A 17402-nucleotide genomic window follows, 5' to 3' on the forward strand; every position below is an offset into this window, starting at 1 on the left:
GGACATGATGCTGAGGGTGTCGATGTCTCACCTTTTCAGGCCTCTTGTACACAGCTGGCCACTGAGAACTGTCATCAAAGTAGAGCAATATGTTCTGACAGCAACGAGACTGCAAAGAGGAGACAGAGAGAGAAAAGGAGAATGAGAAAGAGATTGCGCTGGGTTGTGGATATCAGAGAGGAGGCAGTGAGACAATATGAGATTTATTTGACAAAATTGTTTCCAAAGTCTGCGGGCAAAAGCAGTAAAGCAACGCAAGGGAAAGAAAGGATGGAGTGGATGTACAAAACACTCTAAAGGGAAAAAAGGACTCCTCCTTTTTCTTTTTTTTAGGGCATTAACAAAAGGGATGAAGCAGATAGAGCAGGAACAGCCAGAGGAAGGAGGAGAGAAGGAAAAGAGCAGTGGTATCAGTTTTTATTAGGTGAGAAAAAAGACAGAATTAGCCGAGAGGAAAACACTAAACAATTAAAAAAAATTGTGAAGACAGAGCAGATGATGAACGCAAAAGTAATGTGTAACAGACACACATTAAACTTAACATGAGGCATCCTACCTTTGGGTAGCGAAATCGGAAATCCAACCGCCCAAACTCGGTAAGAAAGCAGAAGCGTGTAAGGAAAACCCAGTCCTGTAATCAAGAAAAGAAAGAAGCTAAAATGTAAAATAAATTTAAAAATTGATATGATCAAGGTAAAATGAAACTTTTACCAGCATGCTACTATTCATTTTTTCAGCCATCACAGCAGTTCTCTAAGCATTTGCCTCACGCTGCTGTCAATATCAGACTGTATTGAAGTTTTGTAGTTAAAAGAGCACTAACCATGCAATCTTAGATTGTCCACTATTTTGGATTTGTGACACTATAGGATCAAGTTAATAAGCCTCAAGTCACACACATGGGCCAAGACACCAGTCTGCAACCATCTGGCAACCAACGTTTGTGAGGAAATAAATGTGTTTTCCCCAACCGGTTGGTAAAAACCTCATTCGTAGTTTGCATGGAGCACGCAACCTCATCCATAAGAACTGTCCAAGTACAATCGCAGCAGTGAAGAAAGTTTGATAAGTGTAACACAAACCAGAAAAGGAGACCGTTTGCTTTCAAAATAAAAGCTGCACCTTAGAAAAGTGTTGGCTGCAGTGATGAGGCCATTTTGGAGGCTTCCAGGTCTAAAGATTGAAGCCTGTGGAAGTGCCTTAAACTTGTCAGAGAAACATTTTGAGCTATGACCTCAGTTAACATTTTTCCGTGGAGTTCATAAATTCAATCAGTAGTTTCAACTGTTTCACAATACAACATGGAGCTTGTCTAGCAAATTATGGTCCCCATAATATTATCTTTATATGCCAGCTATAAGCTAATTAGCACTAAACACTAAGGCTTATTTCAAAAGTATTAGATAAATTAAAATTCTTACTTGTTCATTAGATTAATCTAAAGCAAGTTATGAAAATTCAAAAAGGTGAGGAAAAAGCCTTTTCTCTCTAAAAAGAAAAAAAAATGCAGAGACTAAAGTGGAGATGCACAGCGCCACAGCATATCAGCACAAACACCTCATACTAACTGTCAAACACAGTGGTGGAGGTGATGATTTGGGCTTACTGTGCAGCCACAGGACCTGGGCACCTTGCAGTCACTGAGTCATCCATGAAATACCAAAGTATTCTAGAGTCAAATGTCAGGCCATCTGTCTGATAGCTAAAATTTGGCTGAAAGTGGGTTATGAAATAGGACAATGAGCCCAAGCACAGCAACAAATCCACAGCAGGATGTCTGAGAAAGAAAAGAATCAAGGTGTTGCAATGACCCAGTTAAAGTCCAGACCTAAACTGCATAAAACTGCTGCGGCATGACCTTAGAGAGATGTGCATAAATGAATCCCCACAACCCACAAAATTCCTCCACAAGGACTGATAAAGTCAACTCCAATGGTTGAGTTTTTTCTTTAGGTAAAGTTGGAGAATAGATTAGACATTTAGATGTTGCACAAGTTAAAAAACAAAAAACTTTTAATTGCGTACATTCTCTGGGTAATGCTGATATTGCATCCAAAATGTATTTAAAAGCTTATCCAATAATTACTTGGATATATCAGTAAACAGACCAACCAGCAGCCAGACATTAACTTGCCTGAAAGCTACAGCACCAGCTCGGCTAAAGAACAGAGAGACTGCGGGGAAGGAGACATATGGAAGTTAAAGATATAAAAGGAAGGGGAGCCGGAGGGAAGAGAAGAAAGAAAATAAGAGATGGTGAGGACATAAATGGAGCTATAAAGACAAGTAAGAGCAAACACCGGGAAAGCGAGTTATAACAGCAGGGAAGAGTTAAGAAGCATTAAAAGAAAAAAAAGAAAGCAGAAAAGCAGTGAAAAACCAAGAAGTTGATGGAATAAGAACAAAAAAAAAAGTATAAATGAAAGAGCTAGTGCCAAGAGCATAAACTTCTAGAAAGGGTAAGCAGAAAGGGCATTAGGGGGCTGCTGAGCACATTAATAAGAAAGAGGTGGAGAGGAAGAAAAAAGTATTTCTTCTTAATATTATTCATCCATAAACTTAGCAGCATGAGACCAGATAACAGTGCTGATGGTGTACTTCACTGAGCTTACATAAGGTACTTGCAGCAGCGTGAGGATGGTGGATCAGTCACTGGTGATCTCTCTATAAATTGTTCTATACAGCTGTGGGTAGACACACACTGTAGATATGGATCATAGTGCTGAACACAGCACTAACACCACATCACTTATATGTTGTTTACACACGCTTCTCCGTCTGGATGACTGCCCAGTGCGAGTAGGCCCTACTGAGGCAGCCAGAATGAATGAACTGCTTTAAAACTAAAATGAGACATCAAATCCTTAAGAAGTTGTAACAGCTAATCTTGTAAAATTAATACACCAAATGGTAGAAGTCTCATTTGTACAAATGGCATTAGGGGAAAGACTGAGGCTGGATTTATATTTGAAATACTGCAGGTTTGTGGTAAAAGCCTCACAGTCACTAGGGTGTCGCCTGTGATTAACAATATCTTAAGTGCTTGGCTAGCAAAATGACAGACAATGGCCTCTGCAGTTTACAAAAGTAGCTGATTAAATTTAGGGTACAGGCTGGGCGTTTCTGACAAAGTCAAAGTATTTCTGGCTTACATCTAGTGCTGGATGTCATTTTTAAAGGTTTGCACACTGCTGGTATTAGATTAATTTTGATACTTACACAATACAAAGCTGTTTATACAATGCATTTGAAATGTAAATAAATAAATCATTGAGGCAAGAAACATTGTGAATTTTGATTTATACGTAGCAGTTAACAAATTCAACTTGCACACTAGGACCCCTGGCTCGAGACCAGCAGGAGACTTAACCCCTGTCCCGAGTCCAGATAAAGAGGAGGCTTGAATCAGGAAAAGCATCCAGTATAAAAATGGGAAATCAAACATACAGATCCATCTAACAGAGTAACCCCATGAGAAATAATGAGCAGCCAAAAGCAGCTCCTCATTTTCTTTTTACAATTTTCATTTTTGAAATCAAACTACATACAATACAACACATTTTTGTTACAAGCACTGAGCTGTACTTACCTACAATTACAGTATTTACTTCCAGCACTAAAACAATTTCCAGTTTAGCTTCTGTTGTATTTGTGACAAAAAAAACAATACGAAAAAGCTTTAATGCTGATCCACAGATGACGTCAAATGAAGCAAGACTGTTATCTTAAAGATTAGAACAATTTACATGCTGCAATTTACAAGGAGCAGCCAGGCGCTGCTAATCAAATGCACTTAATTAACTGATCATCAGTAAGTGTGACCACCTCTATAAATGCAGATGTTTTGGTCTGGAGTATTCAAGCGTGTGTTAACAAAATGCTAAAGAGGAAAGTCATCAGCAGTCTTAAAGAAGTAATTGTTGCCGCACATAAATCTAAGAAGCGTTATAAGGTCATTTCCAAACAATCTGAATTCCACCTACAGTGAGAATGATGATTCATTAGTGGAAAACATCATTCTTCCCAGAAGTGGATGTCCCAGCAAACCCACCCAAAGATCAGACGATGCAATGCTTAAGGAAACTGCAAAAAACCCAAGTTCTACATCTCAGACTCTACAGGCCTCAGAAGACTGAACAAGAATGGCCTGTTTGTCATCTTCTCTCTAAAAAAGTACCTTGCAGCACAGCTTAAGTGTGTGAAGTTGCATCTGAACAAAGCATGAGACTTATGGAACAATGTCTTTGGTGAGATGAGACCAAAGTGGAGATGTTTGCTCATATTGCACCTCACACCAACTGTCAAGCACAATGGTGGAGAGGTTATGTATGAGCTTACTGTGCAGCCACAGACCCTGGGTTCCTTGCAGTCATTGAGTTAAACATGAACTCTTCTGTGTGCTTAAGTATTCTAGAGCCAAGCTGGAGCTTGACCACAATTAGGTCATGCAAGAGGACATTGGCCCCAAACACAGCAGCAAATCTGCTGAAAAACAAAATAATTAAAAAGGTGTTTTCTAGACAAAGTTCAGATTTTCATGATGAGGGGGGACCTTAAGAGAGCTGTGCATAAACAAATGCCCAAAAATCAATGAACTCAATAAACAACCTTATAAAGAAGAGTGAGCCATAATTCCTCAACAATGATGGGAGACTTATCAAGTCATACAGAAAATGGTTGCTTTAAATTATTCCTGTTAAAAGTGGTTCTACAAGCTATATAAGATGCATATGGTAACCTTGACAGCAGGTGTTGCGTTATAAATGTCACAATCCCAGATATTCTCTGAGGTTGTCACCCAAGGAGAGATGCTGCTGGTCTATTTAATTGACAAGAAACATATAAAAGAAATACACTGTCACATATGTCGAAGAAACGAGGCTCAAAAAGCCTTTTGCAAACTCCCACAAAACTTTATCATGAGATACCAATACGCACATAAGCACATGCTGATCATCACATCCTAAAAGCTGCACTAAAGGTTTACAGTAAGTTACAATGAAGAAATCTGCACTTTAATTTGTTCTAAAAAAAATGTAACCATTCAAGAATTTTGCTATAAAATTACAATTTGTTCTGATTTCCTAATTAAGACTTGAACTGATGATAAACTTGAAAACTCATTTTATTTGGCTTTTACCAAACAAAAATTTCAGTCAAGAAGCCCTACCAACCTTTTTACAACTATTCATTATTATTGCAAGATGCAACTGCACAAAAGGTATGAATTAATCATTAGTCTACTGTATCAGTGGTTTGTACACATTCATTTCTCCTAAAAATACATCTTTAAACTGTCAAAAGGAACTCCAGTCCCTTCGTGCAGCTGCCAGATGGTGGAAATCATGACAGCGTGACACAATGAATGTTTGATTGAAAGCGAGAAGGATAGTCAATCCCGTGAGGGGAAAAAATATAAATAAATCACTCGCACGTAGAGCAATTGCAACTAACCACCAGTGCAGATGTCCACCACCTAAACAAAAGAGAAAAAAAAGCTGTGACTTAACAGCAGAAGCTATCTATCTTTTGCTTTCACTGGTCTGTGAACAGGTCTCAGCCCGAGTGTGTAATCTGTCAACAGAAGCTGGCTAATATTAGCCGATTCCAAGTCAGCAAGACAGTTCGCCGAATTGTACAAAATTCACTGATAAGACAATACAGAGTAGGTAAATGCTACTGAAGTAGAAACACTACTAAAAACTTGCAGGTATCATGCTGGGTCCATATGCTGCATATGGTCTATCAAAAGTGCTTTTCTTTGACAATACTATCTGACAACAAATCAGAGGACGTAGAGACTATTTTACTCTATTCTGTCCTCGAAATTTTGGTTCGGCTTGACTTGGTGTGGCCACATATGAGGCTTTTAAGTTATTTACTAACCTAAGGTTGCTGATTACTATTGAGGCTATGACAATGGAACAGGCACATGCATATAACATATAAGATAATAACTGAATTAACTAATTTAGCTTCACTGGTAAAAGCTCATTTAAACTATAACATGCTGTGCAGAAAATCAGATATAGCCCCTGAAATGTGGATAAAATATTTTATTATTGTGCAGTACCAGCACCTATACGAGTCGGTTAGTGTGTCCAAACTTCACGCTGATCTCAGAGTTGTGCTTAATATTTACTATCCTTAAAATCAATTGTGCTCCTCAAATGTTAAAAACACACTGATCCAAAACATGAGCACACTTTCTTGCACAGTGTGCGTATCATCCTGTTGCACGTTTCAACCTCTCCAAAGACCGCAGTTTGCCTCTTTCTTATTAAAACAAGCCTTGAGGTTAGTTGTTATGAACTCTTGATCTCCAACCAACCAAGAAAACTCCCCATGCACCATTATACTGTAATTACCTCTGCCCTGCCTTCTCCCTACATAAACAAGCACGGTGATTTCTGTGCTGAGAAATAAAGTGCATCCAGAGCAGCGTAGCATGGCTAGCGCCGCCGCCTCCATATATCACAGCAAAACAAAACTGCAGCCATATTTCAGCTACTGCCAGCCAGCTTCAGCCCCAGGAGCCTCTGGGTTATAATTCATGGCAAACTCCAAAAGTCAGTGAAGCCCGAGACTCAAGTCCACCTCCGTGCGTCGTCCTGGGTGACGCTTAAGGCAGTAACCATGACAACCAGGGCAGGAGAGGAAAACACTGACCCAGAGATGAATCCCTGGAGAGAGGAGAGAGGGGTGGTCCAGTTGGGTTATTGAGATAGTGGGGGGTGTAATTTAACTCACCACAGGCCAGGACTGTGAAAGACCCTTTTGTTACACGAACACACACAGAATTGCTCGAATGCATCCGTCACACACTTTACAGCATGCCATGGCCAACGTGACACATGCCTACCCTTCGATAAAGATCACTTAATGCACACACAAACCTCTCTTCTCCCCCATTAGTGCCATAGCAACCACAGCATACCTTCATTTGCAGCTGCCATAGAAACATTAAGCAACACACAATCCTTGTTTTGTGTTTTTGCTGTGTACTTGTCCTTCAATTTCCTGCACAGGTACCCGGGAGTAGAATACAAGTCCAAACAATGAGGTTCAATGCGGATTTAAGTTCAACTTACTTGCCAACTCTATAAGCTTCTCACACCGAAGAGGACAGTCAGGAATTTCACACACTAATTTCTGGATCAAGTTCAAATAAGTGAATTACTGATTAATGAAGTGACAAAAAAATGAATCTAAAAGACTCGAGAATAAAACAGAGTTGAGGAATTTCCAGTTATCAAGATCCTACTGAAAATTTCTCATCTCAAATTTAAGCATTGCATCAACTAAACCATCAATGAGTGACCCAGTATCTACTGGTCATGCATGCATACTGCCATTAAATGCTTAATAGACTTAAAAGACTTCAGTGTTTGCCACATAATTAGACTGCAGTGGGTGCACACTAATGTCCAAGACCCCTGAACAGACTCAAATTCCACTGTCTTGAACCCCAGGTACTGATGGCAGTCCTTGTTCTGCTCTGCAGCTTCGTTGAGCCTCAGCTCTCCACCTGCTACACGTTCTGGTGAGAGTCACCCTTCTGCTTACAGCAAATCTCCAGTGCGAAACGGGACCACAGTTACCAGCTGCATTCCAAGAAGGTAACGTAGGAGTAGGAGTGTATGATCGAGAGACAAGCAAGCTGAGCGACTTGAAGGACTGCCGCAACAGCAACCTGAAACAGGAGACAGGACTAGCTGATTACCTGCAACTGAACTTTCACAGTAAGAGCAAATGAGCTTGATTATGTTATTATTTTGGATAGATAAAAGAAAAAAGGCTAATTTGCCTTCATTGGGCAACTGTTAATAGACCTGGATGGTTGCCCCAAGTCTATGTGTGGGAAACAACAAAGTAGTGGAGCCAAACACAAAATAAAACACAGTACATAGTCAAAATTATGTGAACTGCTGAACAAAGCCCGTTGACATCCAGTCATCACATCTATATGTGTTTGAGAACAAATATTCCTAAGCCGTAGACATAAGAATATCACTATAAAAGTCAATATTATTGTAGAAAGTCTTTACTCAAGTTTTCTGAACCTGGCTGCAGGGATTTGGTTCTTTTCTGCCGCAGTAGCATTACTGAGGTCAGGCACTGATGTCAGCGATAAGGCCCGGCTTGCAATTGGCAATCCACTTCATCCCGAAAGGTGTTTGATGTGTCTGAGCATTCTGTGCACACCAGTCAAGTATTTCCTCAACACACTCAGAGAGCCCTTTCTATGGACCTGCCTTTGTGTATATGATATCATCACGCTGAAGTAGAAAATGTGGCTCCAGCATTGAACGCAAAAGAATAAATATTATTGGTATAGCAGGTAATTATTCTAATTACTGGAGTAGCTTTGGTCACTTTTCAGGCTAAAACACCAAACAGTGATTTCAGACTGGTGACTGTATATGATTACAACCTTCAACCTTGTTGATCAAGTGATCAGTCAATGATTTGATGAGCAGGATTAATAAATGAAGAAAAATATATTTTTGCTGCTGCTACAGTGTTAAACAGCATGTGATACAATGAATGCAGTTAAACCAGTTTAACTACATTTTTCAGTAGCTTGCTAGCAGATCAACTACCCATGTGTGCTTTTAGATTTCAGTAGTTAAGTTACATGCAAATTGTCATTTCTGTGTCGTTTACTAATAAAACTATAAATCTGGGGGATTATTACTATACATTACTGAACCCCTGCTGACCACCCATATTTAAAACAAACTAGATGTGCTATCAACAAAAATATTACATTGCTTGTAATTTGTTCTTATGAAAAGCCCACAGTGCTGAGGTGATGTGTTTTAGGGACAGATTTAGGTCTCAGGATGATTCTGGGAAGTTGGACAGTAAGCTCACCTGTAACTAGCACATATTAGGTTCCAGTTGTACTCATTATTAGTACTGATTCATTACATCTATTAAAACATTACCAGTGAAGTTGCCTGACTTATTAATCATTTTATGTCCAATACCCCAAAGTTTCTAGAAGGCAGGGGTCTGACTGACATGCAGAGTCAAGGATGACATTTTTCTGTGAATAGTGCAGTATTCATTTATTTAATTAGCAATTTATTTATAATTTTTTAAATGCAGCTATGTTTCCTACTTAACTTTCCCAGCACTGCAATTCCACAGTGGATGCTTTAAATCAAGCAGCTAACAGAGTCTAACTGAGTCATGACAACATCAGCAAGCTTGTATACTGTTGGATGGATGCAAAGATAGTTCAACACAGGTGTTGAGCAATTCCACAAACGTTAACAACTACGTTCCCACTAGTGTGTGTGTGTTTGTGTGTGTGTGTGTGTGTGTGTGAGTGAAGTCCAGAAAAGACAATGAGCCTGGGAGAACAGCAACAGTGGATGAGGTGTCTACCTTAATCCCCTTTTAGTCTTCCTATTTCCCCAAGGCCGCTGCATTGTGATGCAGAGTCACTCAACCACCTTCCAGAGTGTGTGTGCATTGTTGCACTTGTACATGTGTGTATGTACGCCCATTAATCAAGTGCGATGCCTTGATGCAGTATCTGGTCAATTCAGCCTCTCGCAGTCTTATTCTTTCCTCCTTTCTTTCTCCCTCCCTCACACTTTGTCCTTTCATCTCAGTAGCTTTCTATCTTTTTTCTCTTTCTCACCAAAAACCCTGTTTGCTTGCTAAGCCCCATTAACAATTAATTACCAATCAGCTAGTCAAGTCACCCCTGGCCCGCTGGGCTTCTCAATGATTCATTAGTCAGGGTTACACAATGCTGCAATGCATTAAACACACTCACGCACAGGCACACATGCAAACACACTCAGCTCTCTTTTTTGTCTTTTTGGGGGGGGGGGGGGTTCAGTGAGCACACGCTGGGTTTGCAGACATAAAAATACACATACACGTCAAACCCAGCTTATGAGCACATGAAACGCCCACTCGCCACACCTACTTACACACATACGGCACCTGTATCTGATCACAATGTCCTCATTAAAAAGAGATAAAGGAAAACTGATTGAGTTGTGGACTAGATAATACTATCCACACAGGGTTCCCAAAACTTACTTCAAAGTCAAGCTAAAGGACTTTTAAGTGACTCTTAAAAGTCTTGCTGGGTGAATTTCAAGAGTTCAAAACTGGCATGTTTTTAAGATAAGACACGGCATTAATTAAAGTAAGACATCACATATGAGGCTTTTTACTTCATGATCCTATTAAACCAAGAACTCCTGGCAAAATCCCTCATTTCAGATCTGCTGCTTTTATCAACCCAGACATATGTCAGTGTTATGTGATGTGAGGTGCTGATTTTTAGGACGGGGAAAGGCCCGGTGGGCAGCAGTATGCTGCTGAACGTGGTGTTAGATTTTTCATTTAGAAACAGAAGTTTCAAGGCCATTTGTTGATTTTTAAAAGGCAACCGTTTGAAGACCTTTCTTTATAAAACCACAAATTTTAATTAACTGTGAAGAACACAAACATTTAAACCTGCTCATGGACATTTTTATTTAATATCTGTATTCAGCACTGAATCCTCAAGCCCAACTCCCTTTTAATGCCCAATAGTTGGCAGAAAACTAGGACTAAATGATTAATTTACTGATTTATCAATACCAAAACTGTAATTTGAAAGAGTCCACTGCTTTTAAATTGCAGTTAAATACTCAAAAAGTTTCTAATCAAGCAAGTTTGACCCAGAAACTGCTCCATTTCTTTTCCTTCAATAACAACACTTCTCTACAAATCAATTTACAGTGTTTTTTAGCTACTTAACAACTGCTGTAGACAAATTTACTTTGATTAACTGCAATTAAATGACCCTTAATAAACTGAAATCTATAATTATCTGTTCTGTCTGTAAGTCAAACAATGAAAAGTTCCAGCTGTTTTAAAAGTCTGCATAATGGTGCTAAACAATTGGAAACATTAGCAACGATATTTATCAGCACACCTCTGCTCAAAGGGCTCCCCCCCATTCTAAAACCAACTCCCAGCATCCTGGGGAAAAATACAAAGAAGTCATTTTTACAGCTCACTAACCAAGTTTATTCACTTTTTCTAACTGGATTGCAATATTTGCTTGGATGGTGTCAGTAACAGACATTTCATTCATGGCAGGACAAAATACAAGATTTCTGAGCGTTTAACGTTTCTCAGCTTTAGTACTTAAAACACCAAAGCTAAAGGCGGGCACTTAAACTTTCACGGTTCAACGGCAGGTGTGTGCCGCTAAAATGTAACAGAGATACAGCTCAGCTGGTTGAATAAAGTCTTTGCTTCAGCTGATTTTTAATATCAGTATGCTGCAAACTCATACGCTTCTATGGACATTAACACAAGAGACCCAGACTGAAGCATAGGGTGGATTTACTGCCTTACTCAGAGGTCCTGTGCCATTGTGTGCTAAAGAAGGGCAAACTTTTTCGCCCTCTCAAAATTTCCCAACTGGTTTTAAAAATGGCGTCCTTCTCCTGTCCTTTAATCTAACAGCACCACCACCCCTCTGTAGGGACATTTTATCAGTGCGTCCACACACTATGAGCCACTTAGACTAATTGTACACATCGACCAGCCCCAAGAAAGCTGTTGACAAGTCCGCACCACTGCCTTTGGACAACTAGGCGTGTGCCTCTCCATATATTTCTCCAGCTGTCCAGCACTTTTCAACAGCTCATCCCTCTCCCAGTGAGGTGAATTTCATTTATCAATTTGCAGCTCTGCACAAACTCAGCCTTCACCTCTGCAGGCATTGACACAGCTACCGCATCAAGGGACCGAAGCAGAGTTTATTCAATGAGTGAGCATGTGAGCGCGACAGACTGATAGGAGTGTGAAGTCAACATGATTGTGTGCATGGGAGTGTGTGTGTGTCTGTATCTAAGAGAGGCAGGATATTGAGTAAAGTTAGTGGATGACCTTGGGGCAGGAATGCACAAGCAAGACTGATGAGGAGTGAACCACAGAGACACACACACACACGCAATATCAATATGTCAAGCCCAGTGTTGCAGGATGTCATTCAAAGTGCTCTGTTTTCTTTAGGCACTCAACTAATATCTGACCAGCTACAGAACGAAACCAAAAAAAAAAAAGTGCACCACAACTTTTTAGGAGACACCAAGCGTTCGTTTTTTTCCTTTTATTCATTTATTTATTCTCATAATATTTCTTCTTCTTTTTTCTTCTGCAATAAAACCAAAAAAGGTACATGCTGATAAATTAACAAGTAACCCAATAGCAACAATTTCAGCAATTATTTTAATAATTTTTAAGCAAGAAAAAGAAAAGAAATTCACTGGCATCGCCCTTTTTGGTGAAATTTTGTCCACTTCTGATTGATGAAATAATTAACTGTGAGAACAAAAAAATCAGCCTACAGTGGTTCATGAAATTATGAGATTTACTTTTCATGAATAATATTTTATTACCAGCCTGCCACAACAAGGCCAGCAATAAAGAAAAACTAAATCTTTTTTCACTGTGGTTTTCTAGAAGAGTAGATGGCTGTCCTTCTGCTCAGCAGCTGGACAGTCACACACATGCACACGAACAGTTGGAAGTTGCCCAGTGCAGCCTATATTGCTGGCCACTGTGCAGCTCCACTGGAGCAGGTGCACATTCAGCCTGTGTTCAAGGGCATCTCTCCAGCCGTGATGGATGGATGAGTGCCTCCTGTTCAATTTATCTATTCTGATCTCCATCGTCATCCTGCAGATTTAAAAATGGTGACTTCAATGTCACCGTTTGGCTCAACTCCTCTTAAACTGCAGTCAAGAGCACACAAGCCAGCAGTGCATGTCAGCAGGTAAGAGGAATCATCAAAGCTTATTATGTCTGGTGTTTCTGTTTAAATCTTCTTTTTGGGATGAGTGAGGTAAAACTGTACAATGACGTGAGCAAAATATCTGACCAAACACCACCACCGCCTTTTTCAAAGAGATATCTAAGCCACACAGTGGAACAATGGACCCTACCGCCCTGCTTCTGGTCACTGAGTGACTCCACTATGGCAACAGGAGGCTTTAAGAGCTGAGAGCGCCCCTGTTAAGCTGAAACTATTATTTTATCAAGTAAAAACAAACCCGCGATGAAAAAGAAACTACTTCGGCAGCATATGCATTTTGACTTCATAATCTCAATGTTGTGTGTATGTTACACACTAACAGCTGATTCCACATTGTCTCCTTCGCTTTTTGCCAGATATTCTAAGTATCCCGATCACGTTCAAAACAGCCATTAATAACTTTGTCGGAGGTGGTTGCTTCTTTCTTCTGATTGGGCTATTGCTTCACTCACAACAAAATGGTAGACCCAAATCTACTGCTCATTTATGTAAAAGTTGATCCCAACAAACTCGCGTGGATGCCTGCAGAGATGTGACACAGGAGGTGGTAAATTCCAAGCAGCGCAGAGATACCTGCTCCAGCTGCAGAGTCAACATTTGAACTCGCAGATCTCGTCAGGACAACAGTGATCCCGATGCTGACAGCTTCCCCCCAAACCCTTAACAGGCGGTACTAAGCCCAGGTTCAACAAACAGCAAACCACCGCCGCGTGCCACGGGCCACATGACTCACACCTGTGACAGGTCCTCCGATCATAAACAGAAAAGCCGCTGCTAATTTACATCCAAGCATGGCAACAAAACCCCGGACACACGGATGGGACTTAAAGAAGAGTAACCACTTCCTAGGATTTATTTCCAGCTCTGAACTGGCGTGATGCCGCTTTAGAGGCAGCAATAATACAGAAGACTATATCGTGATGAGGGTAAAACATACGCCACGCATGATACGCACGTAGATGGCGCGGGATTTTAGGGCAGAATAGAGGTGAGTGTGTTTCACACGCTGACACTAGAGCCGTGCACATATGCGAGGCAACTTGATCCGTGAATCGGCTGTTGGCCCCTCGTCTAACGGAACAGTCCACCAAAGAGACACCTGCGAACGGATTCGCAGTCAAGTCGGTTTCGCTTCTGTCAGCGTGCGGTGGGGTCATTGTCGCAAGGCAACAAATTAAAGATAGAGGGGGGGGGGGAAACAAACGCTCACCTCTTTTGTGTTGACGACGCCTCTCACGTATTTCCCGAGGACTGAATCCATGCAGAGGACGCTGGACAGCACGGCCAGGCACAGGAGTCGCTCCCCGACCCTCACCTCCATCTTTCTCTCTCCTCAGCTGCCGCTCGTCTGCTCTCCGAGCTCCCAGAAGCCAGTCTCCGCGCGAGAGCGCGCGTTGACGGAGAGAGAGAGGAATCAGGCGCGCTCGCGCCGGCTGCCTCAATGCATGTGCCCCCCCTCCGGCAGGTGAAGCTGGATGGCGGTTGTTTAGGAGGGAGGGGGTGGCGGCTGCCGAGCGCGCGCACGGTTCCGCTCGTGCTTCGTCAATGCGACATGTCCACACGCTCAAAATGCCATGGCTGATTACAATCATGTTTCCATTAGAGGTCACGCACTTCTAATGAAGTTGCGCTGAGACAGATGCTGGTTGGTCTCCTGGCCCCAAATATGATATTACTAACCAGAAGAATCAGCGGCAACGTGACTCAATGGGCCGAGTTACTTGGAAAATTACCCATGAGAAAAAGATGGGGGGGGGGGGGGTTTCCATCATTTAGGTATAGGGCATTTTTAGGATGTAAAATGCTGTTACAATAAAATTACTATATGCAAACTTAAGTATTACTTTGTTACAGTTCCAATTGAAGTGGATGAAATAGAGCCAATTTACATATTTACTTGCGGTTGTGTTGTTCGAGTCACACAATCACCTTTATGACCACGTTGATCTGTAAAATAATTGTAGCAATCAGAAGTTCAGCAGTTTGAGAGCTTGCAGGTCTTTGCATGTGCAATGTGGAGAGAAGTGGCATCACATGAAAACACTCATGCAAATGGCAAGCGCCTCAAAACTACTTAAGAGTACTTTTTCCATTTCGCACCTCTCTGCAGAGAGCCGTCTGTGCTGTGTACTTTTGGTTTTAGATGACACTTTTTAGCTAAAGGTCACACTTCTTATTGACCTTTTCCAAAGTCTAAGCTGAATCAAAATGTTAGAAAAGTTAATTTAAGCAATTTCGTTGTCCAAAAATGTAATCCCGAATCCTAATTCAATTTGTATAAAAAGTCATCATATCTGATTGAATTATAACCAGTATGTCATAGTCTGTGACTTTTAGTTAACCTTTTGTGAGATCAATGATAAACAAAGGTTAATTCAAAAAATTTAAATACAAAAACAGCAGGGTTCATGTCAGAATTTTATTTGGATAAAAATCAACAAAGGAAGTAACTAGCCTGGCGCAGCAGACACATCACCCTAACGTGGAACCTGCAAAGAAATGCAGTCAAAAATCAATCTACAACCAATCTGATTAACAAATTTAAGTAAAAATATCTACATAAATCATAATGTTTAATATACATTCTTTTTATTCATGGGTTTGCACTTATGGTGTTTTTAAAGAACAGCAACAAAACAAACTTAAAAACATCTCACTTTTATAGTCTATGGCTTGTCATGTATACAAGCTTTTTTTTTTTTAAAGGCTAATCATATTCTACATCAGAACTGATGCAGTGCAATTTGCATATGGAGTGCAGGCAGACTATGACACTGACTAGCACCTGCATTTTCAATGAGAACAGTGAACATTAAGCAGTAATGTCAGCACATCTCTGTTACAAGACTCTGGCTTCAGTCTTTGGTTCAACTTGAAACTTTATCCATAAATGAATGACATGTAACATTTCTGCAAAGTGCTTAAAGTCAGTTTAACACAGAGGTGTTTGTAAAGGAAGCAAGCTTCAAGGAACCTACATATGAGCTGTGAAGTGAGTCAAACATATTGCACCAAAAAAAAAAAAAAAAAAAAAAAAAAAAAAAATGTGATGGAGGAAGAAATGTGATGGAGGAAGCAGGGAATGAAAAGAAAAAATATTGTGCTGGTGTGTAACTACACAGGTTTGCTGCAAATGTTGCTCCAATGGCTCATGTTTTAGCAGTATTGCACTTAGCATTGCATTTCACTGGAAACAGCCTGAGGCAAAGAAAATCTCTAGTGAATAGAGTCAAACTGTAGAGGTATACTGCACGACTTGAGACTGAATTAATAATAATAATAACAACAACAACAACAACAACAACAACAACAACAACAACACAGCTATATTAAACAACTACCACAGCAGCTGCTCATTAAACAAAATAATCAACACACGAGACAACATCAACCGAGCTTTAAATGAATCAATACTGAACAAAATATTTCAGCTAATAGTTGTAGGCAGCATTAAAGCACCAAACTGTTCAACAAAAGAAGCAAAAATGAGAATCAGCAAGCCTATGTCTGATCGGAACACCACAAGGACTCCCTGGTCCACCGCCTGCACTCAGGTTAGCCTGATGCTCGAGGGTCATCAAGGATATGAGGCATAGGAAGGCCTATAAGAATTTGACACAATTTAAACAAAATCAAAATAAAGCAAGTTAACTCAAATTCCTTATAGAAGAAACTGCTAAAGGCCCGTCACCTTTGTTGTTCATCCTGTGCGGTGTTGACTTCAGTATGGATGAGGTTGTGTACATTATATCAGATAAAAACTGTTGTCTCACAGAGGCTTGACTACATTAGAGACACATCTCTCAACAACAGCTAATTAATACTATGAATAGTTTAGAGTGTGAAGTGCCATTCCTGTCTGATATGAACACAACACAAAGAGGTCGTGTTTCTCAACACGTAGCAGACAACTGTGATTATGTGTGCAGCCATTCTCCATTTCAGCTACAGACAGAGGCACAGAGCGGGGAGAGGGGAGGGAGGTGACATGTTCAAGCTTTGCTTAAATTAAACTTGTACTGAGCGACAGTGCAACTACTGCAAAAGTGCACAGTGAGCATAAACAGCGGCTAGTAAAGCAAACACTTGCTTCAGCCCAGCATCTCGGAAAGAGCGACTGTATAACTTTCTTCCTCTTCTCGGTCCTTGTTCTCTCCATCAATCTGACTAAAAATACAGCAGTAAGTACTTGAAGCTGACAACTGAGTATGGTATAATCCTGTAGCATGACTTTCCTACTGAAAATCCTGCTCTTCAACAGGGGGAGGATTTTGCTCTCTGAGCATCAGCTAAATCCAATTCATCACACAGCATCCCTCTCTACAGACCTGACAACCCCAGCCCTCTTACCGGGCAAGGGCAGGACAGTGCCAGCATTGTTGGCATCTATATTTACTTAGACGTGATAGAGGGACTGACCCTACAAAGGACATTTTTGCATACTTAAAAGTGTTTTGATAGCAACATGCAAAAGGGAGTGTCCTCAGGTTATCGTAAACAAAGAAACGCCCAAATCTGACAGTGGGGAGCTAAAATTATATATATATATATATATATA

General features: G+C 40.6%; 1 protein-coding gene across 1 annotated transcript in view; it reads right to left on the reverse strand.

The window, feature by feature from the left end:
• Positions 1-14425, reverse strand: part of tmem145 (transmembrane protein 145) — a 41123-nt gene extending 26698 nt beyond the window's left edge. Inside the window, exons 1-3 of the mRNA XM_005736170.2 lie at positions 14055-14425; positions 557-631; positions 32-109 (exon numbers count right to left, since the gene is read on the reverse strand). Of these exons, the coding sequence (XP_005736227.1) occupies positions 32-109; positions 557-631; positions 14055-14165 (264 nt within the window). The 5' untranslated portion in view covers positions 14166-14425. The remainder of the gene's footprint in view (positions 1-31; positions 110-556; positions 632-14054) is intronic.
• Positions 14426-17402: the final 2977 nt, after the last annotated feature.

Source organism: Pundamilia nyererei, unplaced genomic scaffold, assembly GCF_000239375.1.
Source record: "Pundamilia nyererei isolate P.nyererei 1_Seehausen unplaced genomic scaffold, PunNye1.0 scaffold00067, whole genome shotgun sequence".
NCBI lineage: Eukaryota > Metazoa > Chordata > Actinopteri > Cichliformes > Cichlidae > Pundamilia > Pundamilia nyererei.